This window comes from Pygocentrus nattereri, chromosome 23 (assembly GCF_015220715.1).
Source record: "Pygocentrus nattereri isolate fPygNat1 chromosome 23, fPygNat1.pri, whole genome shotgun sequence".
Taxonomy (NCBI): domain Eukaryota; kingdom Metazoa; phylum Chordata; class Actinopteri; order Characiformes; family Serrasalmidae; genus Pygocentrus; species Pygocentrus nattereri.
The window spans coordinates 26369031-26393841 of NC_051233.1; the positions used below are offsets into that span (position 1 = coordinate 26369031).

At 37.7% G+C, this 24811-nt stretch overlaps 1 protein-coding gene across 1 annotated transcript; it reads right to left on the reverse strand.

Annotated features, from left to right (window-relative positions):
- Positions 1 to 1874: 1874 nt before the first annotated feature.
- LOC108427044 (nuclear GTPase SLIP-GC-like) lies at positions 1875 to 22259 on the reverse strand. The gene is made up of 16 exons (XM_037533699.1): positions 22237 to 22259; positions 21904 to 22129; positions 20509 to 20724; positions 20219 to 20413; positions 18289 to 18467; positions 15281 to 15323; positions 15100 to 15204; positions 8911 to 9004; positions 8660 to 8793; positions 7409 to 7579; positions 7166 to 7323; positions 4003 to 4135; positions 3210 to 3318; positions 2998 to 3131; positions 2799 to 2883; positions 1875 to 2680 (listed from the first exon to the last, which is right to left on the reverse strand). The coding sequence occupies exons 1-16, from the start codon at positions 22257 to 22259 to the stop codon at positions 2625 to 2627; spliced, it is 2061 nt and encodes a 686-aa protein (XP_037389596.1). The 3' UTR covers positions 1875 to 2624.
- Between the last annotated feature and the right edge of the window lie 2552 nt (positions 22260 to 24811).

The window sequence follows — 24811 nt, forward strand, 5'->3', positions numbered from 1 at the left end:
TTATAGATCAGGTTCTCACTGTGAAATGTCTACACTCAGTTTGCTCTTGACTCTTAAATAGCAGGATTGTTTCAGTGACAGCACACAGATGGGGTAACTGGTTTGCGGTTTTAACTGCCCCTAATATAGTGATCAAAAGGTCACTCTGTAAATTGGAATACAATCCAGTTGACCATGACTGTGAAACGCTGGTTTTTAGTTTTGTGCAATGTATGTATGCTGAAGCACCTTTGCCAAATGCTGATGTTGTGTTATTGGTTCTTCCCATGTCCTTGATGACAGAGAACGCACAAGGTAGGCTGTCACAATGTAGTATAAAGAAATAGCTACTGGAAGATCCTTATTCTGCACCACAGCCAGAGCTAGTAGCACTGACTATGCTTGTGTGCTTTCTAAAGATTTAAAAGTTAATGTGTTGTCATAGCAACGCCAAAACGGCTTTTGAAAGCGCTTCCAAGTCCAAACCAGGCAACATTATGAAGGGGTTCCTTGTGTGGATGCCTTACCTGCGGTACTTTGAGCTTTGACTAACAGAAATACCCAGCTGTCACTACATGATATTATTGTGGGTAATCCCATCTCACTCTCTAGGATTATTGATTTGAAAGCTGCAGATATAAATGTATGCTTGCTACTCTGGCAGTACTGCCAGACTTCATTTGAAGCCATTGCAGTCACTTGGAAACAGGTGTTGGATGCATGGAAAGATCCTACTAAGGGGGATCCCTGTTGCCATATTGTCTCAGGACAGTGTGTGATGATTAAGGTGCATAACAAATCCTTCTTACCACGTCCTGTGCTGTGAAATGTCAAGGAAAACCAAAATGGATACATTTGAGCCATACCAAGGTACACTTAGGTAAGGAAAGAAGGTATCCATGACAATGGCTAAACCAAAAGTTTGCATAAGGGCATACAACACTGTGTAATAAGAATATGATGCTAACGCTTGTGTGTCTGTGTTTTTTCTAAGATCTAAGATGGTGACAAATGAACAGGACATCAGATTGGTTCCTGATTAGTGGATGAAGAACTAACATCAAATCTAACATCTCTCTAGCTCCTTGGACACTGCTCTGTAAGCTGTTTGGACATATCAACCCTTCTTTTGGATAAGAAGCGTTGCCTCTATGGAAAAACGAAACAAGAAGAGAAGATGGCTACCACTGCGACAAGTTCCATAATAAAGAACTTTTCATAAGCAAGAGCGAATGTTATTTACTTTTGCCCCAGTTTACTCTGGTGCTTCATATCTAAACTACACTGGCACAGATGTTCTTTAGAAACATGGAAACACTTAATTTCCCAAATTGCCTTATGTTTTCAAGATGTGTAGAAAGAGGGAAATACATCTATGCGTCCATGCAGTAAGCGAGTAAAGTTTTAAAAAAATTGTTTTAGATATTTCTGAGTTTGTAAAGGCAATGCTTTCCTCAGATGGATATTTAGAATAAACAGGCTCAACTTTGTGTTATCAGGCACATAGTTTATTATCATAGGTGATTGTCTATATCTGAGCTTACTGCATTTTTGATCTTTTAAAAGGGTAGTCATTTCTGTATTATTATTTTTACATCCTGTATTAGATTTCATAGATATTATATTGTTTCTAAATTACTTTCATGTGATTTGTCTCATGACAAGCATGTGACTATGGAACCATTATGTTGTGCTGAATGTTCATGCATGGAAGGTGGTCTTGTGTGTACTAAACATTTGCATTGTATTTCTGCATTATTGTTCTCTGTTAAAGATCTCTAATAAACCATTTCTAAGTTTTTGTGTGGTCTACACACCAACCAACAGGATTTCTACAACCTTGACTCTTCTTTTGACTTTTGGGTCTGATCAGATAAATTAAATTTTCAGTCTCATCAGATTAAATGCTTTATTTCATTTACAAACCAATCCCAGTTAAATAAGACAAGCGTTTACTAAATCTGTATGTATATAAAAAGAAAATCATTGAAATCACTTCAGTGTATGCAGTCTAGTAATCACTGACGTGAACAATCAAAATTAGGAAAAGTAAGTGACAGCAGGTAGGAGATACAGAACAATGCCAATATGATGAAGTACTTTGTTGCAAAATGTCAAAATTTGTAGCCAGTGACTCTCAGAACAGCTGCCATATCAACAGCAAAAGTATGTTTATCAATGAGCTGAATGTATACTTACAGCCAACCAATTGTTAGAATAAGATAATGACAAATAACCCTCAACCATTGTTATACATGACTAATATTAAAAGACAAAGCGATAAATGCAGGTCTGGCTACTGATTGTTTTCAAACTGTCCTATAAAATTATGCTGCAACAGTTACATTTTTTCAATCAAGATTATGTAGAAAGAAATTCTAAGAAATTTATAAGAAAAATGTTTTATAGTCTTTGGATAAAGTCGTAATAGACAGTTTGAACAGTATTTTAATATGAGAGACCTCAAAGTAAAAGATACTAATGTAATATTTGAAATATCAAAACATTTGGCCTACAGGGCAGATTAAATGTCGTGTGACTGATAACATACTGAACTCTGATACATAACATCATCAAATTAGCCAGCAGCAGTGGAGTGAGATTTCCACCAAACATCCTTGGACTTCTTTTTTGGATAAATGAGCTCAGTCTTGAGTGAACCTTTTCAATTCTTCCATTTTCTCTATTTCCTTGGAAACATCTAAAACGCCAAAGAAATGATATTCATTATATTCCTTTTGATCATTTTTAATAATCCCTATGGCTATATGGTCATACCAGTACAAGAGAACCTGTGCCTGGCTTTGAGAATAACTTACCCATGTAAGGCAAGGTGCTTGCACTGCAAAGTGAGTATTCCATTGATTCCGTTAATGTTTTTCTTATCTTCTTCATGGTGTAATTCTTTTAAAGAGAATGTGAATATAAAAATTCTAACAAATGATACATTTGCATAAAAATTACATTTTATTTACATGTTGATAACCATAAATTTGCTTCAATGGGAGAAATACAAACCAGTGTTTCATACAGCTCATCAAGCATCTCAGTCTTTGCCTTCTGGAACATTTCACTCTTTGATGATTCTATGTGGTTCAACAGAATTTCCTGCTTCTTCCTCATAGAGCCCTTCCCACTATGAGCAGCAGCGTCTAATACAAAGCAGTGTTCACTTTTCTATGTTAGGATTAAATTAAAATGTATCATCAAATTAAATAACAGTAACTTACTCTGATAGCATGGCTGCATTGTGGTCGAGATAGATTTGAGAAGAGTTTCATATATTTCCTTTTTTCGCTCAACAATTTCCAATTTAAGCTCTGTCTTGAGTTTCTCTTCCTGTTCACAGATAAAAGCAGATGAAATAAGTTACAACTAGTACACATTGTATGAAAATGAAACTCATAAAGAATTTTCTAACAGTCAATTGCACAATAGTGCAATAATATTCTTCATAACATACTCAAAAACCTCATTAGTAGATTGGCATTATCTCACGTTATATGTGAGATAACTATGTAAATGCTACGATAAAACTGTGTATATATTTTGCCACAAAATGTACAACAGCCAGGAAAAGGAGGCTGAAGTTCTGCTAAAACCTTCTCTTTTTAAACATCTAGAGACCACATAAAATTATCATATGGTTATAGTAGCAAGGGGCATTGTCTGGAACTGTAAATGTCCAGGGCTTGGCCCAGTTCACTATAAACGTTTTTTTGAGATATCACCCTTTTTGAATTAACCTATAAAATGTGCTTATTTAAGACTTATTTAAGAAATTACACTCTAATTGCTTTCTTTCTCCGCCGCATTCTTGCTCGCTCTCTTTCTGTCTTGCTCACATAGTCTTTCTCTCTATCCACTCACTCTCTTGAAATGTTAAAGTTATAAGGTTTGGGGCTGGCTAAAAAATATTAGCAGCTAAAGCCCCAGAAATCCAGGCCAGGTGACACCCCTGATTGTAGCTATCATGTGGATTGTATATAGACAGGTGTTAATTGCGAGTAATATCCCATTCACCTCAGTTTGAAGGAATTTCAGCATGTGACTCAGCACTGGTGATTTGCTATATTCTGTGATCAGGTTCTTTGGGATGATAGTGAACATATCAATGTTTGCATGCAGAGATCTCTCAGTTACATTCCTTTGGACTCTGGAAAAAAAATTGGCAAAATGTTGATAGTAATAATATGAGAAAAATCTAATTTCCATCTATAGATTAAAAAAGACACAAAGCTTACAATTACTGGTACCCCTTTTTTCTTTCTTTGTAATTTGAGTTAACAGCCAACACTATACTGAGTCCCTGATTTATGCACTAGCAGTTTGCTAAGTTAGTGATTTGGTTGGTGATTTACAGCAGTTATTTACACCATAAAGACATGCAAGAAGGTGGAGAAAACCAAGCTGTGTGCTTTAAGTAGTGATCTTTCCAATGTACTCCTGTGTTACCAGTGGGGTCTCCTATACCTGCGTGCACAGCATGCAGAGTCTTGTCCGAACTGCTTTTGGCTGATGGCTACAAGCTACTAGCAGATAGAAACATACAAAACACTCTTGTTTGATGTTCGATCCTCTCAATTAGTTGTTTGCTGGTAAGACACCAGTGTTTGTTACACCAAGAGTAATAGTGATGAGAGCTAATCTAGTTATCTGAAATGACAACATGGATCAGAACAAATAAAAAAAAACAACTAAATATTGTGATGCTAATTTGTTAGAACCTAACTGTTGCAATTATTTTAGTGTTCCTTTGTTCCGCAGAATCAGTAAGTAATAGCACTGAAAGAACAGTGTATTGAGTAACAGTGTACTGAAAGCTTAAAGATTTATTTGGTGGGTCTTGGCCCTGCTGAAGAATATTTTGGTCCAGTGTATTTTCTTGCATTGTGAACCTATAGGTGAAGCAGTGCGCAGTAGTATGTGACCCTACCCAGAGATGGCAAGTAACAAATCAAATTTACTTTTGTTACTGTACTTGAATACACCTCACATAATGTCCATCAGAGGATGTTTGTAGGTTGTAGGTAACTTCACAACTTGACAGACAGCTAATACAGCTGGACACAACTGGACCAATAGCATCTGGTGTTCAGTGTTTTACTTTTTCAAAGCATCCAACCACATGTGAAAGTGACATATCACACTTTGTGATTGGACCAACTGAGACTGTTTCAATTTATAGTCGTGTATAGGACCTGCAGCTTATCTAAGAGAGGAGATTCAAGCATTGCTTGAATTCAGTTGCATGAATAGCTTTTACTGTATGCCAGATTGACCAAACAACTGTTTTCCGATTCATTTTAAATGAAAAAAATCAGACCAAACAGGGCAGTTTGCTCTAGTAAAGCACCCCCCCCCCCCCCCCCCCCCCCCCGCCAATTTTCTTGTCTCCAATTCCACCTGCTCATTAGGACTCCCCCAATCACACAATACCACAAGTGCTAGGAGGGAGAGGGCTAACACAGGCAACCTCCGAGACCTGTGAGGCCACCTGCCACATCTTTTTGAACTGACGCTCATGCAACATCATTGGACAGCTGAATGTGCTCGGAGGAAAGTGCCAACCGCCAGATCTGTTACATCAGCTAACAGATGCATGTGCTGACTAACATTACACCAATTGTGCTCTCTCAGACTCCCAGCTACGGATGGTTGTAGCATCACCAGAGATCGAACTCACGATCTCCTAATGACAGGGCCAAAGCTTAGACGGTTGCCCCACTTGGATATTTTGGGGCCTGTAGTGCATATTTATGTATGTATGAAATTTAGGTAGAAAAAAGCAAATTAAGTCATGTTTCCATCCTACAATATTGCAATGAAACTTCAAGGGGGTCTTTTTAATGATTTACAGGTAAAGGCCATTTGTTAAGCAGTTGTGTCCTTGTGATCTTTTGTGTGTGTAAACTTGGGAGTTTCTACAGCATATGGGTACAATACTAATAGTGGCATGCAAATGTTTGGGCACCCCTGTTCAAAATTTCTATTACTGTAAATAGTAAAGTGAGGAGATAATGAACTGAACTCCAAACGGCATGAAGATGAAACATTCTTTTCAACATTCATTTTAAGCAAAATTTGTGTATATTTTTACTATTTTAGAGTGGATAAAAGGAAATGGGCTACATGCAGACGTTTGAGCACCCTAAGAGATTTGAGTCCTCAGATAATTTTTTTTCAAGGTCTCAGATCTTAATTAACTTCTTGGGGCTATGTATTTTTTTTTACAAACATCATTAGGAAAGGGCAGGTGATGCAAATTTTAAAGTTGTTTAAATACAGGGAGATTTACTCGAAAAAGGCCCCGAACTCCTGCACAAATATGACCTTCACGAAGAGTCATCAGAAGAAAACCTTTCCTGTGTCCTCACCACATATTTCAGCATTAAAAGTTCGCTAAGGCATGTCTTAATAAGCCTGATGCATTTTGGAAACAAGTCCTGTGGACTAAAGTTAAAATAGATTTTTTGGCCACAATGGGCAAAGGTATATTTGAGGAGATTGAAAAGAAACACCTCTCCAACTGTAGGATTGGGGTAGATTGAATAAGCTTTGGGCTTGTGCTGTGGCCAGTGGTGCGGGTAACATTTCACTGGTAGAGGGAAGAGTTGATTTGATTAAATACCAGCAAATTCTGGAAACAAACATTACACCATGTGTACAAAAGATAAAGATGAAAAGAAGATAATGATCCTAAACACTCCTCAAAATCCACAATGGACTACTGCATTTTGTCAATAAATGTGGTGTCAATAAATGAGTTTTTAGAATACACAGAAATCAGCTACTTATGAAGAAACTAGATTTGACTTTCTTTTTCTCATTTCAAGGCTATATAGGCCATCTTTTAATATTACTTATTTATTTATTTTATTTAAGTAGTGGTGGTACATTTGTCTAGTAGGTTTTATTGTCAACATTCCAGTTGAACCATTTGAACCATCTGTAGTAATGCACGCTGAAGCCCAGCTGCTTGTTTGCTTTTATGATAAAATCCATGATTGTAGTCCTCTCCTTCAAATGCAGCTTTATATGTCTTTTACAGCAAGATTTCAAGACATATTTTATGCAGTTGCCTAATCAGTGTAATACATTGCTTTTACCTTTTTGGTCTTTGAAAGCAGATCTTAAGGTCTGTTATTAAGCTCTATACAAAGAAACTGAATTAATTTTTACTTACGGGAAGAAGTCATTGAATGTTTCATCAATGTGGTCCAACATGGGTTTGATCAAGCTCATGTTAAGATTTCGTGTTTCTCCATTCTTAGACATGCAGACTCCGTCATTCTCACACAATGCTGTCAGAGTTCGATGAAATCCTCGACCATCTGTATGATTCTACAAAAATACAGTAATAAAAAGGACTTGAATACAATGTTTAAAAATGATTCAAAATGATATCATTTATAAGGGGTAAAAATACCATGATTATTTCTTTTGTTGTTGCAGCACATTTTTCTTCAGACACTCTTGCTCCTTTTGAAAGATGCTCACCCAAAGAACTGCGAATTTGGCGACAGTTTTCACGCAGATTTTCAAGTTGGTTGTCAAGATTTTTCTTCAATTCCTCGTATAGTGTGGTCTTCTCAGTCATCTAGAACATACATGTTATTACAAAACCTGTTTAAGTACTTGTTTGCTTGTTGGTTTCAGTATACAATCCTTTTGTTAAAATGTAATACCAAGTATAATCATAATATCATAAAATCATAATCATAATATTCCAAGAAAAAAGTCATAATATTTTGATAATAAAGACATAAAGTTAAAAGAATAAACTTGCAATGTTTCAATGATAAAGTAGGCTAATTGTAGGTGGGGCTGCCATAATATGTTGGGGCCTCGGTTACTGTACTGGCAAAGACCAAGACGGCAAGGATCAATCATTTGGATTACCATTCTCATTGTCTGTGAAATTACATGCTCAGTTATGTAACCTCCGATAGCTGTGTAGACGACCAGTGCCTGCGAGTTTTTCTTCAACAAAACAGACAATTTCCTCCAAGTCTGTCTGGGTCTCTATCTGGTTTCTTGCACAGCCATTTGAGCAGTTTCTTATACTAATAACAGTCTGGCACCATTTTTACCAGTTCTGAGAGCCACACAGTTTGTTTTACATTCAAGGCTATCATTTAGGAATTATGTTTAAGAGAACTATAGAAACCATCCCTGGTATTCTACGTTTAACAGCATGAAATCTAACTGTATTGAATTTACAGCATGTATCATCTCACAACCTCTGTGTTGAAAAAAGAAAAGAATTTTAACATACTTATTGTGACACTCCTAATTAAAGCTATTTTATTGTGCTCTCATGTATGTTTACGTATTGAAAAATTGTTTTGTTTTTGAATCATAATATGTTTTGTGGAGGGTCAATCTATTGCTGCCATTTCTGTGCATTTTTAAAATCTGATTTCTTTGTTTTGATTCAATTTCTTTGTTTTTATATGATATGATATGTGTTTTTTTGATAATGAATGATACATTACAAACATCAGCAGGCACATGCCATCAGGAGATCTGTTCCTTCAACCCATATTTGGAAATGTTGGGTCAGTATGTGAAATGCAAATTTATTAAGGCACAATATTTGTTTTGCATAAAAAATGCCTTTGGCTGTATGATGGACTGTTTGTGTCATTAAAGCCATACATTCAGTGGTGTGACATACCATTTCAGTGTCACTCTTCTTGGAACCTTGAATTAAGGAAAGAATTCCATGTGCTCCAGAGATGTATTGACTTGCTCTTTCGTTTGTGTAATTATTGTTGTACGTCCTTAAGAGGTCCTTCAACTTGGGTATCTCTACATATGTTCAGATAAAAAAAAAGTTCTTATCTTTGTGATATTTTCACTAAACTTATTTTGCAGTTTTAGGCTTAAATTAATATTTGCTTATGGATTTAGGAAATTGGGCTTTACCTGTTTGTTCTTCTGTCAGGATTCCATCTTTGTTGAAGAATTCTTTAGAACTCACCGTGAACACAGGGAGGTTATCATCACATTTTAAGTGTCTCTAGTGGAATAAAGAGGAAAATCACTAAATTAGTTTTTTTTTTCCCATATTAAGGGGAAAAAATCCAGTCACATGGATGAAGGCTAGGACAGCTGATGCCAAAAAATTACATACACCTAGGCTAAAGATAGTCACATTTCATATTGCTGTATATTTCTTTGGGTACATCAGTTAGGGTGTCCACTTTCTTTACATCAGAAATTTAAAAAGGGGTTAAAAACTAGAAATTTAAAGCAATCCCTTAGATACTTTCATTTCAGCTATATTTCATTATAGAGAGATTTCCAGTGGGTGAATTTTTTTACACATCTGTTTAAACATTCTTGAAGATTCTAGAAATTGATGTTAACACTTTCTCTTGTTTCAGTTGTTTCTGTTAACAACTATTGGCTGGCGTTTTCTCATAATAAGGAGTTAATTGGGAGTGTACTATTAGAACCTTCATAGCAAGGAAAAATCCATGAACAGTTACAGAGCGGGATGCAGAGTGTTGAGGTGCATAATGCATAAAAATCACTGCTCTGGTAACTCAATAATAACAGAGGTCCAAACCTCTGGCCTCCAAGGCTGAGCAGCATTTAAGCTTTGTATCACTAAGCACAAAGCCAAGCACTGGCTGGAGTTGTGTAAAGCGTGCCACCCCTGGATTCTGTAGCAGCGGAAATGTATTCTGTGGAGTGATGAATCATGCTTCTCTTAACCGGCAGTTTGATGGATGAGTTTGGGTTTGGTGAATGCCAGGAGAACATTATCTGCCTGACTGCATTGTGATAGCTGTGCAGTTTGGTGGAGGAAGGATAATGCTATGGAGTTGTTTTTCAGGGGTTGGACTAAATGAAGAGAAATCTTAATGCTTCAGCAAAGCAAGACATTTTGGACAATTGTATGCTTTCAACTTTGTGGGAACAGTTTGAGGAAGAACATTCTCTGTTCCAGCGTGACTGAACCCAAATGCACAAAGCAAGGTCCATTAAGGTATAACTAGATGAGTTTGATGTGGAAGAACTTGACTGGACTGCACAGAGCCCTGACCTCAACCCCATCTAACACATTTGGGATAAACTAGAATGGAGATTGCAAACCAGGACCGTTTGTCCAACAACAGTGTCTAACCTTAGAAATGCTTTTCTGGATGAATGGAGAAAAATTCCCACAGACACACTCCAAATTCCTGTAGAAATCTCCCCAGAAGAGTGGAAGCTGTTAGAGCCAACTCCATATTAATGCCTACGGATTTAGAATGAGATGTCATAAAACATCTCTTTCTCATTCTCTTGTCATAAAACATGTCTTCTGAGGATAACGTAGCTCCATTAAAAATAATAAAATTAAAACACATTTTTAATAAAAAATTCAAAATGCACAGTTAATTATTATTAATTTGCTCCCTACAAAGCTAATTCAGATCTTGGGTACCATGTAACTACAGCCGTATTCACTCACCCATCCAAATCATTGAATTTAGGAGTTCCAATCACTTCTATGGCCACAGGTGTATAAAACCAAGCACCTAGGCCTGCAGACTGCTTCTACAAACATTAGTGAAAGAATGATTCGCTCTCAGGAGCTCAGTGAATTCCAGCATGGTACCATGATAGGATGCAACCTGTGCAACAAGTCCAGTTGTGAAATTTCCTCGATACTAAATATTCCACAGTCGACTGTCAGTGGTATTATAACAAAGTGGAAGTGATTAAGAATGACAGCAACTCAGCTACAAAGTGGTAGGCCACATAAAACGACAGAGTGGGGTCAGTGGAAGCTGAGGCACATAGTACACAGAGGTTGTCAACTTTCAGAGTCAATCACTAAAGACCTCCAAACTGCATGTGGCCTTCAGATTAGCTCAAGAGAGAGCTTCATGGAATGAGTTTCCATGGCTGAGCAGCTGCATCCAAGCCGTACATCACCAAGCACAATGAAAAGCATTGAATGCAGTGGTGTAAAGCTCCGCCACTGGACTTTAGAGCAGTGGAGACGAGTTCTCTGGAGTGATGAATCACACTTCTCTGTCTGGCAATATGATGGACGAGTCTGGGTTTGGCGGTTGCCAGGAGAACGGTAATTGTCTGACTGCATTGTGCCAAGTGTAAAGTGTGGTGGAGGAGGGATTAAGGCGTGGGGTTATTTTCAGGAGTTGGGCTCTGACCCTTAGTTCCAGTGAAAGGAACTCTTAATGCTTCAGCAGATCAAGAGATTTTAGACAATTTCATGCTCCCAACTTTGTGGGAACAGTTTGGGGATGGCCCCTTCCTGTTCTAACATGACTGCGCACCAGTGCACAAAGCAAGGTCCATAAAGACATAGATGAGCGAGTTTGGTGTGGAAAAATTTGACTGGTCTGCACAGAGTCCTGACCTCAACCCGATAGAACACCTTTGGGATGAATTAAAGTGGAGACTGTGAGCCAGGCCTTCTTGTCCAACATCAGTGTCTGACCTCACAAATGCGCTTCTGGAAGAACGGTCAAAAATTCCCATAAATACACGCCTAACCCTTGTGGAAAGCCTTCCCAAAAGAGTTGAAGCTGTTATAGCTGCAAAGGTTGGGCCAACATCATATTAAACCATAAGGATTAAGAATGGGATGTCATTGAAGAAGTTCATATGCTTGTGAAGGCAAAAGAGCGAATACTTTTGGCAATATAATGTAGTTTAATTTTTTATTAGTCAAAATTTATTTGCAATAAATCCAATTCCTACATGTTTACTCAAAGAAATTTTGCCAGAAATAACCAAGCCTCTTCTGTCAATAATAAACTCCTCTCTTACTCTTGGCTATATACCAAAATCTCTTATAATAGCAGTAATTAGACCTCTGATTAAGAAACCTGATCATGATCCCTGTGATTTATCAAATTATATACCTCAAATCTCAAATCTTCCCTTTATATCAAAGATTTTTGAAAAAGCTGTGGCACAACAAGTTCTTGAAAAATTTCAGCTTGGTTTTATGCCTTATCATAGTAGAGACAGCACGAGTGAAAACTGTAAACAATCTCTTATTATTCTCTGTCCAAGGAAATGTATCTTTGCTCGTTCTACTTGATCTTAGTGTAGCATTTGATATGAAAGACAATTACACTCACTGGCCACTTTATTAGGTTCAATTGCTTGTTAACACAAATAGCTAATCAGCCAATCACATGGCCGCAACTCAATGCATTTAGGCATGTAGAGGTGGTCAAGACAACTTGCTGAAGTGCAAACCGAGCATCAGGATGGGGAAGAAAGGTGATTTAAGTGACTTTGAACGTGGCATGGTTGTCGGTGCCAGACGGGCGGGTCTGAGTATTTCAGAAACAGAAATTTTCACACACAACCATCTCTAGGGTTTACAGAGAACGGTCCGAAAAAGAGAAAATATCCAGTGAGCGGTCAGTTGTGTGGATGAAGATGCCTTGTTGATGTGAGAGGTCAGAGGAGAATGGGCAGACTGGTTCGAGATGATAGAAAGGTAACAGGAACTCAAACAGCCAACCAAAATCTCTGAGGAATGTTTCCAACACCTTGTTGAAAGGTTCTGAAGGCAAAAGGGGGTCCAACCTTTTACTAGGTAAGGTGTACCTAATAAAGTTGCCAGTGTATGTATATCTTACTAGATAGACCTTGAGTAACAAGAATAGTTCTTTCTTGGTATGTGACAGATTACATTAGTTTACAGATTACAGATCAGTCTGTAAACGCAAATCATCTGTTTATACAAAAGCAAAGTATGGTATTTCACAAGGCTCTGTTTTAGGACCTCTATTATTCACATTATATATCGTTGCTGTCAGAAGAAAACCTTGTATCTCCACTTTTGGCATTTTTCAGTTTTTGACATAATTTGAAAGTATCTGTTACTCTTTACATTTTTTGTAAATTTTATGATGAATGGCCTAAAAGAAATGACCCAAAATTACATGGGAAAAATTCTGGTTCCATTGACTTACTTTGAAGTAAAGTTAAAGTAAAAGTTTTTTCCTTCTCCTGTAAAGTTACCATTTTGGAAATACAAGGTTTTCTTCCGACAGCAGCGATATGCTACCACTGGTTGCCATTATCAGTAAACACGGCCTCAGTGATGTTGATGTCGCTAATGCCACACAATTGTATATATTGACCAAAGAAAATGATAAACTTCAATTTAAGATTAAGGACTGCCTAAGAGTCATAAAAGATGTCGAGTAACTTCTTCCTACTCAACTCCGACAAACTGTTTAACTTAATGCTTAAACTTAATAGTTTCAGTTGCATCAGTACAAAACTTTGGTGTCACGATCGATCTTGATCTGTCCTTTGACGCACATATAATCAAAATTACTAGAATAGCTTTCCTCCATCTTTGAAATACTTCCAAATAAAAAGATGCACTCACTGTACATGACACAGAAAACCAAGTTTTGCATTTATTACCTCAAGGCTGGATTACTGTATGCCCTGCTGTCTGTATGTTACAGCAAAAGCCTGAACAAGCTTCAGTCCAGAATGGTGCAGCCAGAGTCCTCACATTTTAGTGAAGTTTTGTCAAACCTATACTGGCAGCCAGTTAAATTCTGCATTGAGTATACAATTATTTTACTGACATATAAAACTCTAAAGTTATTACCTGAGTGAATGTATTTCTTATTATGAACCATCACATCAGGTGCTGGCTTACTATTAGTACCTAGAATTAATAAAGCTACGTTTGGGGTAGAGCCTTTTCATACTTAACCCCCCCAGCTTTGGAATGATCTTCCAGTCAGTGTTCAGAACTCAGACACAGCCTCAGTCTTTAAGTTTAGGCTAAAAACCTGCTTGTTTGATCAAGGCTTTGGGAATTAGTTTTTTCTCATTAGATAAAGGGTGCAGAGTATTATGGTAAACTGGGAGTGTTGGTGTCATCGCCCCACAGCTCTCACACGTTCACTCAGGTTCGCTGATGGTGGAGCAGAGGGGTGCTGACATCTCAGGGAGCCTCATATCTCTGTTATCTTTCTGGCTCCCCCTTTTTAGTAAGGCTGTAATAACTCGACCTGCTGCAGTCTTTGTTAACACTGTACACTGTTCTCAGTCACTCCTAAAAGAATTAACTGTGTTTGCTGTCTGCAGTCTGGTGCTGTTGCTTCATCTGTCTTGATCAGGTGCCCCTACTCACAAGCCTTCTCGACCAGTTTCACCACCATGGAGCTTCCTGCTGTACAACAATGTGCATGATCCTTTTGGAGATATCTTGGGTGGTATGCATGAGCATAGAAAAGAATGGAGCACCATTAATTTCACCTTGAATAACCTGTTTCATCCCTGACTGGGCGAACAGGGTCCTTTCTATGTGGAGTTTGCATGTTCTCTCCATGTCTGTGTGGGTTTCCTTTGGGTACTCCAGTTTCCTCCCACTGTTCGAAGACATGTGGTCAGGCCAATTGGACACGCTAAATTGCCCCTAGGTTTGAGTGAGCGTGTGAATGTATATGTCTGTCTGTCTGCCCTGCGATGGACTGGAGACCTGTCCAGGGTGTATCCTGCCTTCCACCCAATGACCGCTGGGATAGGACAAAATGTGACGAAATGGCTTAAAGACTATAAACCTTTATGCCACCACAAAGCCATATGCTAAACTCCATAGACAATTTGTGGACTGAATTGAAAAAACGTGTCCTAACAAGGAGGCCCACAAACAACTTCTGTCAGGAGAAATAGACAACACTTATAGCAAGGTATTGTGAGAAGCTTGTGGAAAACTACCCTGAGTGTTTGCTCAAGTTAAGCAATTAAAAGCCAGTGCCACCACATACTAATGAAATGTATGTAAACTACTGCCCCACTGAAAATCTGACATAATAAATAAAACTTAATAGTGATTAGTTATTATTTTGGGAAATTAAGTGCATATCATAACTTAAAACTAATATGTGGCAACAAGAAATGTGCACTGTGAAAAATTTAATTTGAATGTCTTGAGCGTAAACGTTTTGGCTTCAACTGTAAGTCACAAAAATTCTGAAGAATGTACTTGGACATTGTAGCACTAGGAAGGACTATAATTATGATAAGAGATCCACTTTTCCTGATGACATGTTTTGAGACTAGGAAACTTGTATATAAAAAAAAAAAATTACAAAACACAAGTACTTTTATGTTATGTTGTTCTTTAAAACTCCTCTTCACATCTTCCTTGGCTACGCCATTCCTATGCAAAATGCATGCAGTTTTTCTCTTGTCCTTGTATTGTGAAACCTATAAAGAAAATGAATGTGTTAATGCCGCTATCTATTGATATAAATGACAAACATTTTAAGTAAACCCATATTACCTGTGGGGTGATCCGAAAGTCTTCATCCTTAAGCTTTTTGAGTCTACAAATCAAATACGTGTTTGTCAGAAGTGCTTATGAAAAACGACATTAATGACAAAATAGACAAAGGGGAAATCCACCAGACTTGAGGAAAAAAAAATTGTAGAATTAAATGGTTAATAAATACAAAGTAATTCAGAGTCGTTTAAGGTGAAATACTATGTTATAGAGAAACTTAATTCTGGATTCTATTGCAGTGCAAATAATAACATTCAGAGCAAATTTTATGGGTCACAATACAGGAGCATCAATATCCTATCAGACTCATGATTTCCATGATGTACAAGACTCAAAATCCTCTACTCACTCAAACATTAGAGTGAACAAGGCAAATATTAAAATGGACAGGACTGCTACACTACTCTCTAATCAAAAAAATGTAGCTTGGGATTAAACATTAAACATGACTTTGCTAACCAGAATGAAATGACACCCATCTGTTTGCCTATGTTAATTTTAAATTTTAAATGTTTTATTGAGAATATCTAAAATGTCCAACAGCTGTTTCACAGTATCACTCTGAACAAAGCAATGCATCTACTTCATTTGCTGAATAAAGGCAATAAGCAGAAAAAAAAAAAAAAGAGTAACTGATTTATTTATTTTTTGACAAATTACCACCCCAAATATTGATGTTTTGTCGTGTGGACAGTAATTGTGCAATGCTGATAGAAATAAAAGATAGTGAGGTTTACCCATAATGGTCATCCACAGATACATTGTTAGCACCATAGAATGGAAAAGTTTGACAAGAAAATTGTATAGACATGTTTTTTCTGAGCCTCTGGATGCCTCCCTAGGGAGGTGTTCCAGACATGTCCGATGGGGAGGAGACCTCAGGGAAGACCCTGGACATGTTGGAGGGATTATATCTCTCGACTGTCTTGGGAACGTCTCAGTATCCCTCCGGAAGAGCTGGAGGAGGTGGCAGGGGAAAGGGAGACCTGGGCCTCTTTGTTTAGGCTGCTGATGGATGGATGGAGATTATTTATTTTTATATACACTGCTCAAAAAAATAAAGGGAACACTTAAACAACACAATATAGCTCCAAGTAAATTTAACTTCTGTGAAATCAAACTGTCCACTTAGGAAGCAACACTGATTGACAATCAATTTCACAGCTGTTGTGCAAATGGAACAGACAACAGGTGGAAATTATTGGTGATTAGCAAGACACACTCAATAAAGGAATGGTTCTGCAGGTGGGAACCACAGATCACTTGTCAGTACCTTTCTGCTTTCTGGCTGATGTTTTGGTCACTTTTGAATGTTGGTGGTGCTTTCACACTTGTGGTAGCATGAGATGGACTCTACGACTCACACAAGTGGCTCAGGTAGTGCAGCTCATGCAGGATGGCACATCAATGCGAGCTGTAGCAAGAAGGTTTGCTGTGTCTGTCAGCGTAGTGACCAGAGGCTGGAGGCGCTACCAGGAGACAGGCCAGTACACCAGGAGACGTGGAGGAGGCCGTAAGAGGGCAACAACCCAGCAGCAGGACCGCTACCTCCGCCTTTGTGCAAGGAGGAACAGGAGGAGCACTGCCAGAGCCCTGCAAAATGACCTCCAGCAGGCCACAAATGTGCATGTGTCTGCACAAACGGTTAGAAACCGACTACATGAGGATGGTATGAGGGCCCGACGTCCACAGATGGGGGTTGTGCTCATTGCCCAACACCGTGCAGGATGCTTGGCATTTGCCAGAGAACACCAGGATTGGCAAATTCACCACTGGCGCCCTGTGCTCTTCACAGATGAAAGCAGGTTCACACTGAGCACATGTGACAGACGTGACAGAGTCTGGAGACGCCGTGGAGAGCAATCTGCTGCCTGCAACATCCTTCAGCATGACCGCTTTGGCAGTGGGTCAGTAATGGTGTGGGGTGGCATTTCTTTGGAGGGCCGCACAGCCCTCCATGTGCTTGCCAGAGGTAGCCTGACTGCCATTAGGTACCGAGATGAGATCCTCAGACCCCGTGTGAGACCACATGCTGGTGCAGTTGGCCCTGGGTTCCTCCTAATGCAGGACAATGCTAGACCTCATGTGGCTGGAGTGTGTCAACAGTTCCTGCAAGATGAAGGCACTGAAGCTATGGACTGGCCCGCCTGTTCCCCAGACCTGAATCCGATTGAGCACATCTGGGACATCATGTCTTGCTCCATCCACCAACGTCACGTTGCACCACAGACCGTCCAGGAGTTGGCGGATGCTTTAGTCCAGGTCTGGGAGGAGATCCCTCAGGAGACCATCCGCCACCTCATCAGGAGCATGCCCAGGCGTTGTAGGGAGGTCATACAGGCACGTGGAGGCCACACACAATACTGAGCCTCATTTTGACTTGCTTTAAGGACATCACATCGAAGTTGGATCAGCCTGTTGTGTGTTTTTCCACTTTAATTTTGTGTGTGACTCCAAATCCAGGCCTCCATTGGTTAATAAATTTGATTTCCATTGATGATTTTTGTGTGATTTTGTTGTTGGCACATTCAACTTTGTAGAGAACAAAGTATTCAATGAGAATATTTCATTCATTCAGATCTAGGATGTGTTATTTGAGTGTTCCCTTTATTTTTTTGAGCAGTGTAGTATAGTATAGGATAAAGTTCAGTGTTAGAAGTTGGTTGCATTGTCATGATCCAAGCTATCCCAAACACATTCAGTGATATTGAGGTCAGAGCTCTGCAAACAGGTCTTAGATTTTTTTTTTATCCGGTCCTCATGAAACTTTATCAAATTATCCATGAGAGCCTTTACCCCTTAAATACCCAAGATTATTACATACTAAGGCGTATTATTCAGTGACTACAATACAAACTGAACTATTTTTAGGGTATAGAAGTGTGTAATGAAACTGGGCCCACCAGCAGGCCCTGGACATGCAAGGGGTTAACCTTAATAAATCACATGTGTGCAAGATGGACATGATATATATAACTTAATGATTAATTAGATAAATTTCAGCTGACCTCATGTACTCCTCTGGGTCGATGTCATCAGTCTTGGTACATATAAAAGTGATGCTCCTGCACTCTCCACCTTGCGCCATGTCTCTTATGCTGCGAGAAACAATCTCCCAGGCATTACGGTCAGAAACGGCACGATCTGATGTACTTACAATCCACACTGTGGAACAATCTTTCAATTTCTATAAAACACAACGATACAGTTAAACATTACAAGGAAACATGACCATGTAAGCAGGGAATGTAGTGAGCAGTCATGATCTTTTGAACACCTGTTCTCTTCATAACTATTCTGGCATATTCTACACACACACACACATGTTTATTTTATCTAAAAAAGACCACTCAAAATAAAGTGTCACTATTATTGTTTTATTTTGTAGCTTAATAATAATAATAATAATAATAAATAATAATATTATGTACTTGTTTTGCATTTAAATTAGTAACTTCTCACAGAATTGCAAGCAAAATTTAAATAAAAAAGCACTTTGTGAATAACAGCTTAGTCAGGTTAGTCATTCCTTAATGAGCACGTTTATGTAGTTCTTCAAGAAGTGTTTTGGGAAATGTCTGCTAAATAATGAACATTAAGATACTTTCCAAAATGAAAGAAAACTCCTACATGAAAGGAGTTACACGATTTAATTAGAATTATTAGATTAGTTACATTCAACCGAGGACTCACCCATGGGTGACGTCTGGTATTCTGTTTTTGGTATAATCAGAGGAATAGTGTATTCTAAAAGCTGGTCTGTCATTTCTGGCATTGTAAAGTTCCCATTTTGCCTTTCAGGAATTATCACTGTGTGTCTGTCTATCATTATTCATGCAGCATTATTATATTCTATTACGCTTTTTACAATAACTTTTGTATATATCACGCAGATTGTTAATGCTAGTCCCATTTTAGTTTTTCTGTACCTCCTACCTGTAGTCAGGTCAGCATAGGATTACAACTTGTAATTTAATTTCAATTAATTGTAAATTAATTAATTCTTGTCTTAATATGTTTAATGAAAAGATTGCTTATCTGTCATTAAATCCTGTTTGTTTTTCTGTTTGCTTCAGTTCATTGCAGTACACACAACCCCTGAGCAGGCTGTGGCCTGTCTTATGAAAAGGTAAATACACCAACATAAAAGCTATATACTCATGTATTTGAGTATCTGTATCCTCAAAAAAAAAAATTTGGGGGGTAAGCTGCAGGTACAGTATGTGTGTATAAGTAGAACAGCATTTTAAGCTTAAAGGAAACATTTGAATAGCCTACAGTGAAATCCTGTAAGTAAATGTGGGCATTTTTGATGAAACGTTAACAGAACACTTACATGAAGAAAACATTGTGAATCACATTCATCTAACATTCACATTTATATGGGGTATATATTATGATATGTTTATATTTCTTAAAACAAATGCCTTTGATGAATGAACTTCCTTCCTCACTCATTTAGGTGCCAGTATCGCTTTTAATTCTGTTCTCTCTTCACCGATTGCGATTTTTAAGAGCTTTTATTCTCCGCCCAGTGACCGCTGAGATAGGCTCCTACTAAAGTGGTATAGACAAAAGTATGGACAAATTACCAGCTTTAAGGCAGATACTACTACTCTTTTAGCTACATGATATACTTTTGTCCATTTTTACAGACAACAGGACATTGAACATTGTGAGAAACTACATAAAATGTCTACTAGATATTACTTTAGCTTTGTAATTCCAATGCAAAACTAAAGAAGGAAACTTCAGATCTCACATGTCTTGTTTGATCAAATGTATTTGGAGTAACAGGAAAATCCTAGAAATTTAATTTTTATCTAAACCATTGCTGTAAAATTGTCTTGAACTGAACAGACAATTTCAAAACTTGTACTGATGAATTTGCAATCAGACCCACATTTAACAAATTATTAAATTATCAACAATAATCACCGATCTCCACATCTGATCTCTGCTCTTGTTGTAATCTCCAGTTCCAGGAAGATCCACTAGCACAATGTTTTTCAGAAAATCTTCACAGTTTGGAACCTTGATGGTCACACTCTTTACTACCGGCCAGTAACATCTTCCAGGACTTGAATCATCATGCTGAACGTAACACCTTATCTCATCTGAGAAATCTGTGGCCTGGTGTTGAACAACATAATGCATAGACATAAGCACAAAAGAAGTGCATTCAGATTGATAAAACATTCTCAGCAAATAAACCTATATTCACTTACTTTCTCACATGTTATCATTTTGGGTTTAGATTTGAGAAACTCAGGAATTCCTGTGAAATGATCATCTTTCATGAGGTTTTCTAAGTTCTTAGAAACAGTTTCCTTTCCATACAGTGCTGCAATCTTCTGCTTTGCTGTACGGTACACTGCACTGTCCCTCTCCTCACTGTCATCTGTTAGGTCTTTATGAAGCCTCTTAAGTTCATCTTTCCATTCCTGAAGGTTAAGATACTACTTTAGTTATGAACAATACAATAAGAAGTTAAAAAAAAAAAAAGAAAAAAAAAAAGCTAAAACATGAAACACATCTCAAGGGTGTTTGGTTTTTGTGTAGAATTCTCATTATTATAAGTGATGGATTAGAGTTAGGATCAACTCCAAGAGTTTCCTTTTATAAGGTGAAGCATATGCTTAGTGTGGCAAAAAAAATAAATAAAATAAAATAATATCAGTGCGTGATATAACCAGTGGACTTTGTGTGTGTGTATTATATATATATATCCATCCATCCATCCATCCATTTTCCAAGCCGCTTCTCCGTCAGGGTCGCGGGGGGGTGCTGGAGCCTATCCCAGCAGTCTTCGGGCGAAAGGCACGATACACCCTGGACAGGTCGCCAGTCCATCACAGGGCAGACACACAGACACAGACAGTCACTCACACACTCACACTTAGGGGCAATTTAGCACACCCAATTGGCCTGACTGCATGTCTTTGGACTGTGGGAGGAAACCGGAGAACCCGGAGGAAACCCACGCAGACACGGGGAGAACATGCAAACTCCACACAGAGAGGAACCTGGTCACCCGGCCGGGGAATCGAACCCAGGCCCTCCTCGCTGTGAGGCGACAGCGCTACCCACCACGCCACCGTATATATATATATATACAGAACCATTTTTATAACAGTTTCTAGAACCATATGCAACACGTTTTCCACCTAAAGAATCATGTCATTATGTAAACCAATGCAAAACTACTTAAAACAAATGCAAAACTAAAAATATAGGCATGCAATGGTTCATGTTGAACCATTCTAAATAATCAAAAACCATGCTTCATTATAAAAAAAAATTAACAAACAGACCAACAGTTGTAACTGTTGTAATATTAGCAGCCATTGTGATGCCTGAATTTTGTCTGAACTTTTGTATATTTTTGTTCATGCAATTTGCAGGATGCTAACAGGTGGCAACAGTGCAAATAAGATTATTTATATATATACTAAAACCATATATGTCAAAATATAGCAGATTAACTATACTTTGGTTGAGGGAACAATTTTGGGTAAAACCAACCCTTAAATATCAACTACATTTTAATCAATTAGGCAAATTATAATAAACTACGAGTTTCAGTTTGTGTAGTAATACAAATGTGTGTATAAATTATGTACCTCTTTTGAGATGAACTCAATCTCAGCTTTGTAGTTGAAGTCTGATATGTTGGCTTCAACTTGTATGATGACTGAAGTACAGGCACACAGGGTTCCTGATGGTAACAGATGTTTTTCCCCGAGGATGGCGTTTATCAGAGAGCTCTTCCCAGCCCCCGTCTTCCCAAACACTCCAACAGTAGTTTTCTTTTTTATACCTCTTTTCTCCAACTTTGAGATGTTGTCTCTGGACATGAAAATACATATGAAAAATAAATACTGTTCAGAGTTTATACAGCCTTATCATTGTGCCATTAGTATATTAATAAGTTCCTATTATTAAGAATACTGTACCTGACATAGTCCATGAGTTTCATTAGGTTTGCGTGTTGATCAGTCAGTTGATTATTAACTTTTGTCATCATTTTTTTGGCTATGCCAATGTATATCACTACAAAAAGATAAGATTAAAATGTAAATTAATGTACATATAAATCTTCAAATGATCTTACACAATGCTGTGTTTTTCACTCTCTTTTACTACCATTTATATTTAAGCTTAACAACATTATGCTTATGCAAAAATTCTTAAGAGGGTCTGAGAGTCAGCTATAATGCAGTGTCCTTTATCAGTAATGGGCATTATGCAGTGGGACAACAGAAATCTACAAGGATTTCATGGAAACATGAACAGAACAGAAACAGGGGTGCACATTACCACATTAGTTCATCATTTATTGCAGCACATGTGTGGGGATACATATTGTACAAGGTATACTAATTCATTCAATTTTAACAGTCTGAATGTAAAATGTATTTTTGAGCCACAGAAAAAAAGAGATTGGTTTTCCAGTCAGAAATAGGAAGATTTCTATTCATCATAGATGCATGTTCCACTGCACATTTTGATTTGAAAAGTATGGTAGACTACCTTGTGGTTTTAAAAGCACTCACTTTTTAAAACTGTGATAAAGCTCAGTGACTTTAAATATGGCACTGTCATAGGATGCTACCTTTGCCAAAAGTAGGTTTGTGAAGTTTCTGCCCTGCTAGATCTGCCCCTGACAACTAAGTGCTGTTATTGTGAAGCATCTAGGAGCAACAACGTTACACCACATGAACACACAGAGTGGGGCTGCAGAGTGTTAGAGCATTAAAAAAAACAAAAACTTTCCTCTGCTGCATCACAGCAAAGTGCCCTGATCTGAACCCCACTGGACACCTATGGGATGAACTGAAACAGAAATGATGAACTAGGCCTTCTCACCCAGCATTGCTTTCCAACCTCATAGATACTTTTTTGACTGAATGGGCACAAATTCCCATATTCATTCTCCATAATCTTGTGCAAAACTTGCCCAGAAGAGTGGAGGCTGTTATAGCTGCAAAGGGAGGGAGCTGTTCCATATTAATGCCCATGGTTTTGGAATGAGATGTCCAACAAACTCATAGGTTTGACGGACAGGAGTTTAACATACTATTGGCCATATATTTTCACTTTGAAAAAAAATAAATAAATAAAAAAAATCAATAAAAGGTGATTGGACCTGGGGCACCCAAACTTTTGCATGCAACTGTACTTTTTGCTAACTCCTTCCAGTCTCTGGGTTGTGTCATCTGTGCTAGACAAAACAGCTTGCCAATGTTTGTGCACCTGCTCATCACTAGTGGGCAATGTTAGTCCATGTTTCTTACTATCTAGTCTATAGGTAATTTTTTTTGGACTTTGAGTAGATAGTGGACTTTAAATTGATTTGTTGTCAACATCAAATCTGTACAAAATAATCTAATTTCTCTTTGCTGAAGCCTTTGACAATAGCAACAAAATATAAAGCTTACTAGCATCTGCCTTTCCTGGAACAGGACAGTACCTTTTACTTCCTGTGAGGGGGGAGAAAAAAAAATTATTATACACTGTTTACCCATGCAAAATATCTGCTATATCTCTAAGCATATGGTTCATAAGTATGACCAAACAGTTTTTAAAAATATAACCTTTCTGACTCAGTTAACTGCAAACTGTAATAACCACACTGAAAGTACTTAAATGTAAATAGTTAATTTCCCCAACTTGTTCTGAATAAAATCTGTTTTCTTTAGAAACATTTTAAATGATTTTCAGCATTTTAAAAACAGCAGCAAATTATAAAGCTTACCAGCTCCTGTGCTCTCTGGGCTAAAATAATGCCTTTTTTCTCCTAGAAAAAAAACATTTATGAATAAAACAATACATTTGTACATATATAATATGTAATGGTGCAGCGGGTCATATATAACTATGTATGGGTGTGAAGTATGACAATGCAGATTTTTAGAGCCTTAAAACAAATAAACAAGTACCTTTTTTATTCATGTTATTCATCAAGTGTCAACCTGAGGAAGAAGGAAAAAAATAATGATGAACAGCACTGATATTCTAATGCTCTCGACTACTTGATCAATTAATAAACGCACTGTTATGATCCTTTCAATGTCAGTTGATACATCAGGTTTTGGATTATGTGGATACATAATAAAAAGGTACATGATTTTTTTTTTTTTTTTTTTTTAAAAGACTTATTTCCACATCAATGCATTTCTCGCCAGTGACCACTGAACAAATTTGGGACCAGGCTTGCTTATTCACATTCATGCTGCAATTCTGAGCGTTTGATTTACCTAGTTTACTTCTGATCTTTGACATGCTTTTTGTTATTGTGGTTTTGGCCTCTGTTTTTTGGTTATTATATTTTCATGGTCTTCTGGCTTTTGCCAGAAGAATTTACATCTGTCCACTTAGCTCTAGATAACATTTTGATCTGGCATTTGCTATACACTGACAACTGCTGTTTTGCCAGAACAGTATTAATTGCAAGAAATTGTGTCCATTACAAAAAAGTTTTTGTAAGTATGTAAAATGTAAACCTGTAGTATTATTATTGCCACTTCA